This window comes from Setaria viridis, chromosome 3 (assembly GCF_005286985.2).
Source record: "Setaria viridis chromosome 3, Setaria_viridis_v4.0, whole genome shotgun sequence".
NCBI classification, from domain to species: domain Eukaryota; kingdom Viridiplantae; phylum Streptophyta; class Magnoliopsida; order Poales; family Poaceae; genus Setaria; species Setaria viridis.
Window position 1 is genome coordinate 10,810,763 of NC_048265.2, and position 16,687 is coordinate 10,827,449.

Consider the following 16,687-nt stretch of genomic DNA (forward strand, 5'->3'; position numbering starts at 1 on the left):
TTCTCTTCACCAATACATGGGTACTACTACTACATGACAAACCGTAGTGACGGACCACCGTCCGAGCGTGCAAATATCCGGCGGGACGACAAGTAGTATGCACTTTTGATTCCACCCCATGACCCCAATATCTATTCCTAGCATTTGCTCAAAAAATATCTTCAGCATCCACCACACTGTTTGTTTTCATATGCATGTGCATGCCACAATTCCAAAGGGTATACGATTTGTGGGTCAGACGGCTGAGGTTGAGGTTGCAGAGCTTGAGACAAGCACGAGCACATCAGTGTGGTTTGGATTATCCTGGTTCGGAAAGGTTGCAGAGCTTGGATTAGCTTGAGGCAATGTGTTGTTTCAGACTTGCAGTAGACGGGGGGTCCATATATGCAGGCACGCAGCTATACCGTGCCTCCAATGGACATAATCCATGGATACTACGTTTCGCTTTTCGGTGCAGGCGAGATGAGAGCTATAAAGATTTTTTTTTTCCCAGGGAGAACACGACGTAGCAATGAGAACAAGTTGGTTAAGGAGGAATTTTCGATGAATGGTTTGCTTTGCCTTGTATATAGAGACTAGACAGTTTTTGCCTGTTTATCTGTCAGCCAACGCACAGAGTTTTCTTGGCATTGTTGTACTGGGATGGAATCTAAAATGTATCTCATATGCAGAGTTGCAGATCGATAATGAGCGATGATCGAAGGAGCATGGCAGTACCAAAGAGCGGGGAATCGGACAAGGAGAGGCAACCACAATGCCTGTTGCAGTGAGCGGAGGGGCTAAACAGCTCATCATCGCCTCATCCCAGTAGCCAAGGGACACGGCGACCTAGGTCTGTCATATTGACAAACACACTCTTATTCACACCTAAATCTAAATAATTATTATTCACTTCTTACCCTCCCCAATCCCACCCATATAAAATGGATAATTAACTTCGTACTACATATATATACTACACATATATACAATTGATTAATTATACCCTCCCCATTTCAAATGGATATATAATTTTCTACCCATATCCTCCCTATTTGAAGTGGGTACGGATTTAAGGAGAAGATATGGATACCCAGTGGCAGGCCTACGACGACCCCCTTTTTGCAAACTGCACCAGTTGGTCTCAGCTGGTCCTGACCTCCCATAGTCCCATCCCTCTCGGTCTCATTTTTAGCGAGAAGATACTTAGTGTTCAGGTGTCACGAGGTAGAGAGCGCCAGGATGTGCTTAGTGCACGCTGCACAGAATCGACTCATGCATTCAGTCGACAGCAACATCTGCCGTTAACCCTCAACCCTCATCATCAGTAACAGTTACCATGTTACAAGCGGAGATGAGATCATCTGCAAATTCCTTCATAGCACCAGCATGCAAATATGGAATATGCACTGCAGCAGCAATGGCACCGGTTGAGCTTTATTCTCACTCGCCCATTCCACCACCATAATATCTGTGGGTTTACGTATGGGCTCAAAAGCACGGCGCGCCGACGGTCCAGAAGCCGCCGCATCACCCCCAGCAACGGCCCAGTAAGTCGTCGGGTAGGCTGGTCCGAGGACCCACGTGAAACTCCTCGTGGCAGCCCACCAGTGTGCCTGCATCGCCTAGCTCCAACCAACAACAAACAGGGCTGCGCGTGTACGGCCCCAGCCCAGTTGCGGAAAGGAACACAAAGAAACAGGACTCCGGTGATGTTTTCTTCGTTAATTTCTTATGCGTGGGTGTTCGAATCCACTGTGAGTTTTACAACGCCAGTCATCTCCACGGCGTCCGCAGCGTCGCTGACCTTGTAACCAATGACAAGATTGCTGGAGGCTGGAGGACCGTTCTCCGCTTGCTCGTACGTGGTGTTCTTTGATTCCCCTTGCGGGCGTGCTGTTTGTCGACCGGCAACCGAGCCTGGTGAATGCGAGGACCGTCCGAGGCGTTCAACGAACAAACAGCATGCTTCTGGCATGCTACTGACGGGCACTGAAGACTTGTTCGTCGATTCAGCGCCTCTTTGTTTCAGGATGCTTAGCACCCGTCACATCAGATGTTGGATACTAATTATGAATATTAAATATAGGCTAATTATAAAACTAATTGCGCAAATGGAGTCTAATTCACAAGATGAATCTATTAAGTTTAATTAGTCCATGATTTGACAACGTTGTGCTACGGTAATAATTTGCTAATGATGGATTAATTAGGTTTAATAGATTCGTCTTACGAATTAGACTCCATCTGTGCAATTAGTTTTGTAATTAGCTCATGTTTAGTCCTCCTAATTAACATCCGATATGATACTACTCAAGTTTAGCACTTAGTATCAAACTCATGGTGCCGGCCGTGAGCTTTATATTGGGTTTTTCTTCAATACGGGATACGGAGAAGACTCATTCTGCGGCAACTATGGTCGGTGGTGGCGATGGTCGCTGGGTGCTTCTGATGCGGAATTATGTGTAATTTTTATTTGCGTCAGGGGGTGGGTTGGATGTAAAAGTTCTATGTTAATGAAATCCCACCTTTTCTTTAAAAAAAGGAAACGGGGGAAATTCGGGAGCAAGCCAGACGCTTCCACCGAGACCGGCGGGCAGCCGCGAGCCACCCGTGCGTGCCGGCGCCGCGTGTCCCCTGCGAGCGCGCGACGGCGCGAGGCCTCTCCGAGCCGCCAACGGCTGGACCCCACGCGCGCCGCGGCCACACACCCTCGCGCGGACGATAAAAATACCGTGGCGTTTTTTCGAACGAACCGGCCTACCAAGTACCAACGCCAAGTCGGCAACGCGGCCACGTCCCCACCCAAAAAAGGAGCGGCCAGAGGCATGGCGGCCACGAGCTCCGCCCCCGCGGCAGCAGCGCTCGTCTCCCTCCCCTTCCCCGCCGCCACCTCCTCTTCCCGCGTCTCCGCCAGCAGCCACCGCGGTGCGAGGCGCTTCAGGGCCGCCACCATCAGATGCTCCAGCGCGTCGCCGAACGTGTCCCAGGGTGCCCCGGCGCCGGCGCCGGCGCCGCCCAAGCCCCAAATCGACCTCGAGTTCGTCGGGGTAAGTCTCTCAGGAGCCCTCCTTGGCAGGGAGGTAGTGCAATTCTGCTTGCTGTAGTGGGTGTGTTGATTGAGCTGGCTGTTGGATGGTTGGTTGGTTTGGTTCTGTAGCCGCAGCCGGGTGCGGACGGCACCTACCCGGTGGACCGGGCGGAGGCAGCGAGCGGCGAGAAGCTCCTCCGTGACATCATGAACGAGAACAAGATCGAGCTCTACGCCGCATACGTGAGCCTCCCTTGCTTTACTCAGTTTTATCGTCAGATTTTTGTCGCCGCGCAACAGTGGGTAACTGAGAGTGATCTTGCTGTATTTGCAGGGTAAGGTGATGAACTGCGGTGGCGGTGGAAGCTGCGGCACTTGCATCGTCGAGGTACTTGCCACCAAATAGTGTTTTTCTCTCACAACAAATCAACAATTTCAACTTTTCAGCCGGCTTATAAGCTGAAGCGAACAGACCCTTGCTCTCCACCCTAATCGACGGCATGTGCCGTTCTTATTTCGCTGTTTTGCCACGAGTAGAGTGGTGATTATGATCTGAATTAACTCTGGAATGTTTGCAACTGAGAATGGACATTGTCAACTGCAACTGAATTAACCAAGGTTCGGTAATGGGTATTGTGAATTCACAGATCCTTGACGGAAAGGAGCTCCTGAATGAAAGGACGAACACTGAGAACCGGTACCTGAAGAAGGTAGGCGGTGTTCAGTTCACTCAATTGCTCAATGTTTCTACTGTTCTTCTGGTTCTGGAGTCTGTTCAGTTAACCGTGCTCCGTTGGTATTTACATGCAAATGGGTTGTCAGTTAACCGTGCTCTTTTAACTTCCCTGTCTTTGACAGAAACCAGAGTCATGGAGGCTAGCTTGTCAGACTATCGTAGGCAACAAAGAGAACTCCGGCAAGGCATGTTTCGTTAACCCCACCCTACTCTTTTTATTACGTTTGCCCTTCACCTTGTTTCTTAGGGGGTGTTTGGAAGGCATGTGCTAAATTTTAGCACATGTCACATCGGATGTTTGGACACTAATTAGAAGTATTAAACATAGTCTAATTACAAAACTAATTGCACAACCCCTAGGCTAAATCGCGAGACGAATCTATTAAGCCTAATTAGTCCATGATTTGACAATGTGGTGCTACAGTAACCATTCGCTAATGATGGATTAATTAGGCTTAATAGATTCGTCTCGCGATTTAGCCTAGGGGTTGTGCAATTAGTTTTGTAATTAGACTATGTTTAATACTCCTAATTAGTGTCCAAACATCCGATGTGACAGGTGCTAAAATTTAGCACCTGCTATCCAAACACCCCCTTATTCAGAAGTGCCATGCATAACGCACTGTTTTTCTATGAAGTACTTAGGGGGTGTTTGGATCCCCGGGCTAAACTTTAGCCCCTATCACATCGAATGTTTAGACACTAATTAGGAGTATTAAACATAGGCTAATTATAAAACTAATTTCACAACCCCTAGGCTAAATCGCGAGACGAATCCATTAAACCTAATTAGTCCATGATTTGACAATATGGTGCTACAGTAAACATTCGCTAATGATGGATTAATTGGGCTTAATAGATTCATCTCGCGATTTAGCCTAGGGGTTCCGCAATTAGTTTTGTAATTAGCTCATGTTTAGTCCTCCTAATTAGTATCCGAATATTCGATGTGACACGGACTAAATTTTAGCTCCAGGATCCAAACACCCCCTTAACCGTTTACACTGCTATGCCTGTAGGTTGTGGTCCAACGGCTGCCCCAGTGGAAGAAATGATTGTGCAGCACCACACTACTTGATGTACTGATAGTCTGATAGCATGTGATCATCAAGCTGTATCTGACTAAACGTCATGCACTGTACCACAGAGAAGAGAAAGTATTGCCTCATCATATCGCTTGTGATCAGTTTCTATAGTTTGCAGGTTTGGGCTTCGGTCAACAGTATATAGCTGTAAAATGCATTTGCCAGGCTATTTCACCTGTGGAGTGCATGTTAGTACCCGTCTTTCGGAAACAAAAATACGAATACAGGTCATTGCAGTCTTTTAAGATGCGTCTTTTCTGCGTAGGAAATTTGTCCGATTTTGTCTTCAAGACATCGTGAAAGCGCGGTTAGGAGCCTCACGACTTGACGACCTCGAGGAGCTTAAGGCCGCGCGGAGCCGCTGTAACGCCCGTAAAATACATCCAGTTAAATCACCCGTTAAAAACACTCTCCAAAAATTTTCCGACCGCCGAGCTCCGTCAAATCCCTTCCTTTCCGTCGGACCCGCCGTCCTGGCCCCGGCCCGTCAATTCTCCATTTTCCACTCCCTGCAAGTTTCGCCGCGTGCCCGTCAAGTCCATCACCGCGCACAGACGAATCCCGCAATTTCCGCCATCTTTTTCCCCTCCCTTCCCTCTCTTTCTCTTCCTTCTTTCTTTTTCTTCCTCTTTCTTTCCCTTCTCCTTTTTCCTTCTCTTTCTTCCTCCCCTCCCTTCCTCTTTCTTCTCTCTCCTCCTTTACTTCCCTGGCAACCCCCCCTGCCCACTTGCGCCAGGCGCCCCACCCACGCGGCACGCGCGCCCGCGCCGCGCCGCGCCGCCGCCTGCGCCGCCCCGCGCCCGCACGCGCCTGCGCCGCGCCCACACCGTGTCACGTCGCCCGTGCCACGCCCGCTCATGCCTTGGTGTCTAGCGCTTGGCTCGGTGCGTCGCGTCGTGTCGCCGGTCACCGGTCGCCGCCCCTGTGGCCTCGTCGACCACGCCGCCATGCCGTCCACGAGCTTCACCACCCCGGCACGCCACCGGCCAAAAGTCCGGCCGCCATCATTGCCTCGGCCCTCGCCCGCCCGCGCGCCGCCTATAAAAGGGGGGAGCCGAGCCTTCACCTCCACACCCTCACCACGAGCACCTTGCCTTCCTCCACTCCCACCACCAGAGCGCAGACGACCATCTTCCTCTCACCCTTCTGTTGCCTCCAGGAAGAAGAAGGGGTAAATCCCTCTCCTCGCGACCCAACCCACTAGTTTCCCCGATTTGCGAACAGGTCCTCCCACCATTCCAAAAACAATTACGAATAGGCCCCTGCTCTCGCGGTTCAATCCTAAACTCCGTTTCAAAGCCCCTAATACTCCTTTAGCCCGTCATTTCATGCGCCAAATTTCCTCCGATTAACCCCAAACTCGACCACGGCCTCCTCTCATATATTTCCGCCGAGGCATATCAAAATCCCACGAAAATACCCTTCCTACCTATTTTCCGTTCATGTTTCCTGTTCGGAGCTCATCGGGTAAAATCTTTTTCCTTTTTATTTATTGTGTGCTCGTTTGTGTGTGCCGTAGATCGCGGAGTACCCGAGGAGGAGCGCGAGGAGGAGTTCGACCGCGAGCCCGAGTCCGAGGACCAGTACCGCGAGCAGGAGCTCCCGGAAGGCTTTGAGAACGGCAAGTCCAATCTCACCCTTTGATGCATATTTAATACCCAGTTTTTCAGACACAACCTATTGGCCTGTTCTATAACATGCATATTGTTTTATCGCAAGACATGGTTGGATAGCCACCCCTTGATTGTCATGACTATTCCTTGTTGTCCCATATTTATCTCTAAATATGAGTTGCTCTGTTTAGATGATAAATACTGCTAGAACGCTTAGGAACTCACTATCCAAATTCAAACTTGACTACACCTGTTTACTCGGAAAATATTGTGTGAGTCTGTTTAACTGAGGAGTTGGGTTTTCGGGTGTAAAGAGAGGTGATGGATGAGATGGATGGGTGTTTCTTGTGTGGAACGCCGGGTTGATAGGCTCGTACCTCAGTGGTTGAGCAGAGTGGGAGATATCCATCTTGTCGTGGCTAAGGACCGAGTTGATGTGTCATCCTGCCTAATTCCATCATCGTACAACCACTCGACCGTTGTATGGGCAACGGCTTAGCATAAATCCCACTAGCTAAACTGCTAGGCTTCAGGTGTGCTGGTGAGCAATGGGAGGCCTTGGAAAAGGACTAAGCTCTTGGTGACTTAGGTCCCGGTTACAGCCCCGTGGATGGGTTGCTAACCCCTTGAGCGCTCCTGTGTTGACTAGTCAGTGTTGGCTAAGGTGGGTAATGGCTTTGTTAGGATCCGTACCGACACTAAGGTGATCGCGATACGGTACCCTACTTGTGGGAAAAGTGTACAACCTCTGCAGAGTTAAAACCTATCCGGGTAGCCGTGTCCACGGCATTAGACGAGTTACGGCTCGGTCACACAACTAGCTTTTGGGGCTGACTGGTATTTTACCGCGTGTGTAGGTGTGTGGAATTTTGGAAGTGTCCGGCAGGTGTGCCGTGCGCTACGGCGGACGGGGAGTCCGGTAGCAATAAAACTTGGATCCTTTGTGTAGGATCAACCCCACTTGATATGTTGTTTACAAAAAGAATGTTTTTCATCGAACCGCTTTGAAATGGAACCCCGCATGTGTCTAAAAATTCAGCTTTACTGCAAATAAACCATAGCTTATTCCTTGATTATTTATAAGCATATTCTTGTTGTATCCCCCTCCGTGGATGGAGTTGGACTTGCGGAGTACTTTTGTACTCACCCTTGTGTTGTTACTTCAGAGGAGGATCCGGACTTCGTCGCCGAGGACTTCGAGTAGGAGGTTGCGTCTGCACCCAACGCTGCCTGCGGTGTTGGCCCTTTTGCAGGATGCTTCCGCTGACGCTTAGCTCCGATTGCAGCCCGGAGTCCGACTGGACTGCAACTTGGATTTGTGTTGTTATCGCTTTAGTCTTGCTTTGGGTGTGGCTTGCCCGCCCGCTCCTTCGGGAGCTGTACGGTTTCTGAACTATCTGTTGAATAAATGTGTTATCAGCCTCCTGGGACTGATAATTTGGATCACATTTAGTCTCTACTTATGTAGGGACGCTTCAGCCGCGACCTAGGCTTCCGCTTCAGCTGCAATGAGATCCCCATGAGCCAGCGCCTCCTCGATGACAGGCACCAGGCCTACTCGCGCCTGACACCGCTGCTGGCATCGTCACTGCGTTGGCACCGATGCCCATCAGCAATTGGAATAGCCCCAGCCCTCATAAGCAGCACAAACGCGCAATGGCATTGAATGATTCATGCAAGATTTGGATTCCTCGGTCACCGAGAAAGTAACATGTCCCCATCAAAGATCGATTTTTTTAGTCACGTAACCATGGATGCCCACTCGTCGAAGCCCGGGTTTACTTCACCCCCATCTCCCAACTTTGACACTATGCAAAAAGGAGATTCCCCATCATATCAAACTTGCGGTGCATGCATACAGTACTAAATGTAGACGAAATTAAAAACTAATTACACAGTTTTGTTGTACTTTTCGAGACGAATCTTTTGAGCCTAATTAGTCAATGTTTGGATAATAATTCCCAAATACAAACGAAACACTTCAGTATGCTACAGTGCTGTAACAGTAATTTGGCACCTCCCAACTTCGACAACTAAACAAGGCCGAAATACGATTTGCTCTGTTGGCTGAAGTTCTCGCCCCTCCTTTTATTTCCCCGTGGATGCCGTAGGAGACAGCCCCAACGAGGTGAAGGCGCGACGTACTGGCGGTGGCGAGCACCATGTCCGCGTGAAGGAGCGCCGACAACAGCAAAGCAGCATCGCGCACGGACGGAGAGAGCGCGCGCGGAAAGAGAGGAGAGACAGATGCCGGCGGAGGGGAAGAGTAGACGAAGACTGAGGTGTCGTTTGGTTCCCTTTGTTTATTTTTAGCACGTGTCATATCGAATGTTTAGATACTAATTAGGGGTATTAAACGTAAACTATTTACAAAATCCATTACATAAGTGGAGGCTAAACGGCGAGATGAATCTATTAAGCCTAATTAATCCATCATTAGCAAATGTTTACTGTAGCAACACATTGTCAAATCATGGACTAATTAGGCTTAATAGATTCGTCATGCCGTGTAGCCTCCACTTATGTAATCAGTTTTGTAAATAGTCTACGTTTAATACTCCTAATTAGTATCTAAACATTCGATGTGACGGGTGCTTAAATTTAAGTCAGTGAACCAAACCAGGCCTGAGGAGAGGAAGAAGAATATGACATGTGGGTCTAAGGGTAAAATAGATTTTGCACACCTCCTCTAAACAGAAAATGATTATTTTGCTAGGCAAAGTGTGGTGTAGGCTAAGCCGTGTTTTTAAGATGTGTTGGTGTGTTCCACACAAAACGGCTCTTTCACAATGTCTGTGAAACAAATTTCTTCCTTGGTACAAAGACATGACCTTAGCTCCTTCGTACGAAGATATGACCTTGAACGTGTAGGTCACTACTCACTACTAAGAGCTCATTTGGTATCCTTGGTACAAAGACATGACCTTGAATGTGCAGGTCACTACTCACTACTAAGCTCGTTTGGTATGGCTTAGGGGGCTTCAGCTTCGCAAATGTAGTGGTACTGTAGAAGGTGGAGTCGAAATCGCGGGAAGCCACTTTTTTAAGCTTCAACTCCTTCACAATTTATTTTGAGATCTCGGTATCCATTCCGACTTCGTGCTACAATAATGCATAGTGCTAAATAGTGCGCATTACTGTAACGCGAAGCCGAAACACCTTTAGCTTAAGCCGTGCCAAAAGGTTGTGACTTATTTTCGTTAAAGGCCTTAAAACTTAAGGAGGTTTAAATCCCAGTTCAGCCCTATACTAAGCGGACTAAAGCCTTGTTTAGATCCACCGTCGAAAATTTAGCTAACTACTTGATACAACTTTAGCCGGGTGAAACCAGCTTTAACCAACAAAAGACTAAGCTGCCCCTCCACTCTCTTCGAAAAAAATTCCCTCCGACCGCTCCCTGCTGGACCTCGATGGCGCACTCCCGCTCGCGGCCTGCCATCCCCTCCACCACCCGCACAAGGACCGGCACCGCGAGCACCTCCCTCCGCACCGCCACGACGCCGCCACCACCGTGCACAGGAGCTCCAGCGCGGCCCGCGCGCACTCCGTCGTGGCCCCCGCCGGCCCGGACGCCGCCATTGCCTCCACGGCTGCTAACGCCGCGCCGGCCTCCACCGCCTCCAGCAGCACGACGAGCAGCACCTTCGTGGCCAGCCTCGCCGCCGCCTCCATCTCCCGCTCCACTGTCCGCAGCGCCGCCACCACCAGCCAGCGCGCACTCAGCAGGGCGTCCCCGTCGGCTCCCGCCTCGCGACGCCCCCCGCTTCCCCACCAGCACCGTCGACGACCTGCGCCGCCTCGCGGCCGCCCTCGGGCTCGCCGGGGGAGGCGCCGCCACCGCGGCTCGCCCTGCTCCGGCCACCCCCTCCTAGATCCGGAGCTGGAGCAGCAGGGGGATTAAGGTGCGTCGTCCTCCCCGGCCTGCCTGCTCCGCCCATCGCCGCCGCATGGAGCTCCGCCTGCCGCATCGTCCGCCCCGCGCTGCAGCCAGGCCGAGGCAGTGGGGTCTCGCGGGTGGCTGGGCGAGTACCTCGACCGCCAAGGCGGTGGGGTCTCGCGGGTGGTTGGGCGAGTGCCTCGACCGCGTCGCTGCGTCAGCGTCATCCCTCTTCGGGCGGTGGAGTGGGCGACTGACAACCCCCGGCGAAGAGTGGATTCGGCCGGCGGCCACGAGGAGCTCGCTCGGTTCTTGGCTCAGGCAGAGGAAGAAGAAGGGAATGATAAGGTTGTCCTAACATGTGAGTCCCACCGGAGGGTCCACCAGAGGGTAGCATGGTAACAACTGGTGGATCCAAACAACCCATTAAAATTTTGGACTTGCTAGCTCCGGATGTCCGGCAGGAGCAATTTTCATCGGACGTATGGTGATATTTTCATCGGACGTATGCATCACCATATGTTTTAAATCTGACAGCTACAATAGCATCATAGTAAAATACCACTAATTATCGGACGTTCCGTTGCAACGTCAAAACAAAACAACTGCAACATCGAAAAACCTTCCGTTGCAACATCAAAACAAAACAGCTGCAACATCAAAAATATATGGTTGCAACATGATACGAAAAAATAGCTCAATGTAAACATAATATTCGTGAGGGAAAATTTCCACCACAACAGCGAACACATGTTTCATGCAACATTTCCAAACAAATCATCATATGTTGGGTTGGGATTGAGCTCGTAAACAAATATTGCAGCATGGAAAATCGATAGATGAAACATCAAAAGCCAACTATTGCAACATCAATACATCTCAAAAAATCAACCGTGCAACATCAAAAAATGCATTCATCTGCAGCACATGCGTACATCTATAGCACTTGCAATATACAAAAATCTCTACTGCAACACCATAAGGTACCTATTGCAATATGACCGACGCTAATCTTCAGATAAAAAAATCTTCAAAATGCTCTACTTCTCGCTACACCTCCACCTCCATCTCGACCACCGCCCATGCCAAAGCACCTGGCGCCGGTCACCAACAGTTTCCCCAACGGCTTCTCCTCCATAGCGCAGGCTGATGCCCTTGCTATGCGAAAATAGTGGAGATACTGCTGGCGCAGCACTCCGCAGGGCGTGGATCCACCTGTCCCATCCATGCCCCTTGGTGGCAACTTGGCCCACGATGAGAAGCAAACCAACAACGTCGGCGCAAAGGGAGATGAGGAGGACGGCGCGAGGCGGTGCAACTGGGCGGCCGAAGCAGAGGAGGTTGGAAGGAGCCGTACAACGGTGGAGGACCATACCGTCCAGCTCTTCTATGTTGTACTTCGAAAGCGACAGGTCACAAGTGCGAGCAACGTTGATGAGCAACGTTGATGAGAGAAGAGCGGTGAAAAATATCTGCATAGGCACAACGGTGGAGCATGTGGACAACGCGTCCGATTTTGTAAACCACGTCAGACGTAGGAAGTATAGTATTGCCATTAAAATTTAGCTGGGAGGATCTAAACGCATCAGTGTTACAGTTGCTCAGACTGCTTCGTCAATTCCAGCTCTTTTCTATGCACCCCATATCACAAGGGAAACAATGCGGCGATTCTGAAAATAGGTCCGTGATCAAACTGCGCAGTGTGAGGGGTTTGTGGGTGCGGTGCGTTGCTTTTGATCTGGAAAACAGTGCTGGATAATAATCGTTTATCCACGAATAGGTTCGTTTGGTTTCGAAATGTGTTTTTTAAAATCACATAAATTTGTAAACATCTTCAATCAAGAATCCGTTGTAGTCTAGCTGGTTAGGATACTCGGCTCTCACCCGAGAGACCCGGGTTCGAGTCCCGGCAACGGAAACTTTTTTGTGCCAGCAAACATTTTCACCTCGAGCAATATTGTCAGTTGTCATCACCCGTTCCAACGCTTATTTTTCCGAACACCTCGAGCAACTTTGTCAATTGTCAGAGGATTCCACTATTAGTTAGCCATCCTTATGGGCAAAAGGCAGCCATATAGCAGAGCTAAAAGTGAAAATAACTGTAGGACACTTGCTCATCCATAGCCAGGCAAGAATACATGTAAAGAGTGTCAGCACTCAGCAGTCTTACATTACAGGTATGCTTGCCTTGAGAGCATAAACATATGCAAATAGTTACAGCTTACAACACTGATTACTCATACCGACAAATAAAATAATAAACAAGAGCAAAATAGCAAACACTACACTTGCTGCACTTCACCAAAAGGGGGAAGAGCACCGTTGATTCTCCAGCGCGCATAAGGCATAAGCTAGATCAGGGTGGCAATCATATTTGCTGACGGCTGGTGGCCTACTAGGACGGCTGTATGGCCAGTCACTGGCTGGAAAGCTGCAGCTGACTCGAGCTTCTCCCAGGTCAGCTTCCGCTTCACTTCGAATGAAACCCGCTTTTCCTCATCCTCCTTGTACTTAGCCAGACATGATGAGAAGAGATCCTCGTCCATCTCAGAAAACATCTTCTTTACATTCAGAGTCAGATTCAGGACTGCTTGGTTCCAGTGATTCTGAATATTCTGTTCTAGTGCTGGAACAACGAGAGGCATGATCACTTGGCGGTTTTGTGCGATCAAGCTGATAATGTGATCATTGTTCCATACGAAGAGTGCTCTTTCAGCAACCTGAAACCATACAACTTGTTAAGGATTTGTTAAGGCAGCAACAACAACTACAACAACAAACAAACAAAGGCACCAACAACAAGGACTTGTTAAGTCAACAACCAGGATAAAAAGACTGAAAGAAAACCTTAAAGACAAGGATAGCCAAACGTGTTTATATTCAGAATTTGAGATCACTCCAATGCTTAATGCTGGTCCAAATGTCTGATGTTTACCATATTAAACAGAATATGGGCCCCCCTATCCACAGCATGATTAAGTGGTGACATGATTGCCCACCGTTAGCATCCACAATCATTTCGGATCATTAGACAGATGTTATTCATTTGGCATGTTGACAGGTTATAACATACAAACATTAGGCCCTTGAAGGAAGTAAAATAACATGGCTGTCAGTCAGGGCCACCAGCAAATGTATTTGTGATCATGAATCACCAACAATAAGATAAGGTTTCTCGCACAAATGGTAGGAACAGGATATTGAACACATCAATGTCAAAACACAACAATTAATCTAGAAAGTAGAATGAACCTAATTCCATAGGGCAATTCAGTTATTGAAATGCATATTGCAACAAGCAACTGAACATTGACTAGATTAGATTTATTGCGGCAAGTTACCTGGAAGTGAGAACTGGTGATGCAATGAGCAATCCGTCGAAATAATGGAACCATACATTTCTGGAATTCTGCCTGGCTGGTAGACTCTAAGATCTCTTCGATCTCACTAAGAAACATCACTTCCTTCTGACAATTTGTTATTGGCCAGTATCTTAACAAGCCAATAATGACAGAGCTTGCAAGCTTTGGGTCCTTTTCTAGAAACTGTGTCACACAGTAGGTCAACTGCTGGAGATACAAACCAACTGATTTTGGTTTGTGTAAAGGAATCAAAACTCTCCAAAGAAAAATCTTGTGTTCTTCCTTCAAAGGCAATGCAAAGCCACTAATGACACTGCCAAAGACCTCCAGCAGCTCAGCAATCCCATTGTGCCGATCAGTCTCAAAGACAAACTGGTAGAATATATTGCTCACTGCTTTGCGGATGAAAGGACGGTGTACCATGAACTTCCCATATATCCTGTGCAGAATAGTTTTCAAACAATCCCTTTCTCTTGGATCCTCGGAATCGAGAAGATTAAGGAGCTTCACAATGAATGAGTGATCAAAGTGTTTCTTCCCTACCTTTGCATCCAAGGATGAGGATCCAATAAATTTCAGTAGTAGCTCATACACAAGCTGCAGATGGCACCATGCAGGATCGAACATCGGCTCGTCCTCATCACCCTCACCACCAGATGAACCAGACCTGTAATTTGGAGGAAATGCACGGAACAGGTTGATGGCACACATCCTAGCGCAGGCAGCAATCGAGGCCTCTGAGAAGCGAGCATTGCTAGATTCAACAAACTCTATAAGATCCAGCAATGCCTGCCTTTTGATATCCTTCTCCACCGAACTCTTGTTCGGGTCCGAGAAATCAAAGACGACGCAGCACAGGCTCAACTTGCTCACAAACAGGTTCTGCTTCTCCGAGTTTGGGACATCCTTGAAGGAAACCAACGGCTCAATGCCAGCGACAACACTTGAGGGGAAGACGGCAGACGACATGCGCCTAATGGCGGAAGCCGGGCGGCTAGGTGGGATGCTTCCCAAGCTGCTCGTGCGCTGTATCCCGGTGCCATTGCTGCACTGACCTGAGTCCCCGGAGGCCGAGGACTTCCGGGGCAGCTTGCTGAGAAACTGTTTCCACATCTTCCACAAAACCTTTTTTTTTCACACCACTACCATGGCAACAGTAGAGCTTGCCAACACAGGATGGAGCAAGAACCAGGGCTACTAACCAAAAGATCTAACTCTACTCTAATGCGACAGCCACACACTTCCGAGGAAACAAGCTTAGATTTTTGCCACAGAAGAGCACAATCCTGGTGAATGCAGCTAAATCTGGACCATGCAGATGCAAACTGAACCGAAGAAAACCACGAACAACCACCAAAGTTGGACAGACTAGCCTTGAAATCACGACCAAGAAGAGGAGGGGGAAATGGGCAGCTGCCAATCCCGAGCCGGCAGGAGGCCACCACGGAAAGCTCGGCTTCGGTCGGATCTGGGGCTTGAGGCCGCGCGCTCGCCGGATCCAGGGCGCCGTGCCGTGGCCGCCGCGGCAGGTGGAGGAGCGGAGGCGGGGGCTACAGGACGACGGGCCTGGGAGGCATTGGGAACCGGATCGAAATCTGCAGCGCCGCGCTTTGTCCGCTTCTCGGGAGGACAGACACAGAGAGAGTGTGAGGAGCAGAGCCGCAGAGGGAGAGGGAGGGAGTGGGATGAGAAGCGGAGTGGGAGGGAAGGGCCTGTTTGTTGTTTCGTGCGGGGAATGGTTTGTTTATCACGGGGGCGTGTACGGACAAGATCATTTATGTAGCCATCGCGATGTACGGCTCACGAGGGCCCGTGCTGATTAGCAAATCGCCCCAAATCCGGGGCTGGGCTTTGTTAAAGCCAATATCCTGGCTTTACTTCGAAACTAACACTGCGTCGACGATTAACCGGGCGTAATTGTGGGAGACCAAAGGGGCCCATGTGCAAAGGGGTAGGCTTTAATCGGCGTCCTTGTCCTTGGGCCGGGCAGGCACGGGACCGGGCCGGCCGATCGGGCGCTTTAATTCGAAAGGCGCGTGGTCACGACCCCGCCCGCACGGAACGGGGTCAGATGGACGGTCGCGTCCCGCCTCCCCGTGACCTCAGCATCCCGGCGGTAGAACAGGCGGTGACGGCACGGGTACTCGCCGGACCAGCCCGTACCGAGCGGCCCCGTCGCTGTATCGCCGCAGGGGTGCTGCCGGCGACGAGACATACGTGGTTAGCCGCGGGCTCGGCGTCGGAGCTGGGAGCATGGGTGTCACCAGACACACGGCACGTGCGGGTGGCCTGTAGCATGCATGGTCCGCTACGGCAGGGAGATGCATCCATCCGTGATCCGTCATAACACACAGAGCTCTTACCCCTCTCGGTTCGTAATTTCGGACGTGTGGTGCGGACAAACAGCAGAGATAAAAATGGGTTAGTGTCTAAGGGGCGTTTGGATCTTTAGTCCTAACTAAATTTTATGTCACATCGAATATTCGGAGACTAATTAGGAGGATTAAACATGAGCTTATTATAAAACTAATTACATCGATGGAGACTAATTCACGAGACGAATCTATTAAGTCTAATTAATCCATCATTAGCACATGTTTACTGTAGCATCACATTGTCAAATCATGGACTAATTAGACTTAATAGATTCGTCTCGCAAATTAGTCTCCGTCCGTGTAATTAGTTTTATAATTAGCCTATATTTAATACTCCTAATTACTATCTAAACATTCGAGGTGATAGGAATTTTAGGAGGTGCTAAAGAAACAAACACCCCCTTACTAATGCAAAACCACCTCCAAAAGGCCAAAGACCAACAGCGTGTTCGGGGCGCTGCTTTGCAGCTGCCTGCTGCTGCTCGGGTGAGAGCAGCGCAGCTGCAGCTGCAGCAGCAGCAGGCAGCGTGCAGCGGCACCCGTTCGAACACACTGCAAGAGCGAACTAAGCCACCAGGTAGAGACCGCGGAGTGTATTATACTTGCGGCTCCCAAAAAACTTCTTTTTT

At 49.6% G+C, this 16,687-nt stretch overlaps 2 protein-coding genes and 1 non-coding gene across 3 annotated transcripts; 2 read left to right on the top strand and 1 right to left on the bottom strand.

The window, feature by feature from the left end:
• Positions 1 to 2,732: 2,732 nt before the first annotated feature.
• On the top strand, positions 2,733 to 4,917 carry LOC117847494 (photosynthetic NDH subunit of subcomplex B 3, chloroplastic). Its single transcript, XM_034728710.2, has 6 exons — positions 2,733 to 3,029; positions 3,140 to 3,253; positions 3,345 to 3,398; positions 3,658 to 3,720; positions 3,869 to 3,931; positions 4,766 to 4,917. The coding sequence occupies exons 1-6, from the start codon at positions 2,808 to 2,810 to the stop codon at positions 4,799 to 4,801; spliced, it is 552 nt and encodes a 183-aa protein (XP_034584601.1). The 5' UTR covers positions 2,733 to 2,807; the 3' UTR covers positions 4,802 to 4,917.
• A 7,249-nt stretch (positions 4,918 to 12,166) lies between these two features.
• TRNAE-CUC (transfer RNA glutamic acid (anticodon CUC)) lies at positions 12,167 to 12,239 on the top strand. The gene has a single exon. It is a non-coding gene; the product is annotated as a tRNA-Glu (tRNA).
• A 172-nt stretch (positions 12,240 to 12,411) lies between these two features.
• On the bottom strand, positions 12,412 to 15,409 carry LOC117849896 (serine/threonine protein phosphatase 2A 57 kDa regulatory subunit B' kappa isoform). Its single transcript, XM_034731631.2, has 2 exons — positions 13,663 to 15,409; positions 12,412 to 13,041 (listed from the first exon to the last, which is right to left on the bottom strand). Exons 1-2 carry the CDS (start codon positions 14,794 to 14,796, stop codon positions 12,673 to 12,675), a joined length of 1,503 nt encoding a protein of 500 aa, XP_034587522.1. The 5' UTR covers positions 14,797 to 15,409; the 3' UTR covers positions 12,412 to 12,672.
• Between the last annotated feature and the right edge of the window lie 1,278 nt (positions 15,410 to 16,687).

Coding starts and splice junctions, on each gene's coding strand:
- LOC117847494 (XM_034728710.2), top strand. CDS start 2,808: ATGGCGGCCACGAGCTCCGCCCCCGCGGCAGCAGCGCTCGTCTCCCTC. Junction 3,030..3,139: donor TCGACCTCGAGTTCGTCGGG/GTAAGTCTCTCA, acceptor TTGGTTCTGTAG/CCGCAGCCGGGTGCGGACGG. Junction 3,399..3,657: donor GCGGCACTTGCATCGTCGAG/GTACTTGCCACC, acceptor GTGAATTCACAG/ATCCTTGACGGAAAGGAGCT.
- LOC117849896 (XM_034731631.2), bottom strand. CDS start 14,796: ATGTGGAAACAGTTTCTCAGCAAGCTGCCCCGGAAGTCCTCGGCCTCC. Junction 13,042..13,662: donor TCACCAGTTCTCACTTCCAG/GTAACTTGCCGC, acceptor GTATGGTTTCAG/GTTGCTGAAAGAGCACTCTT.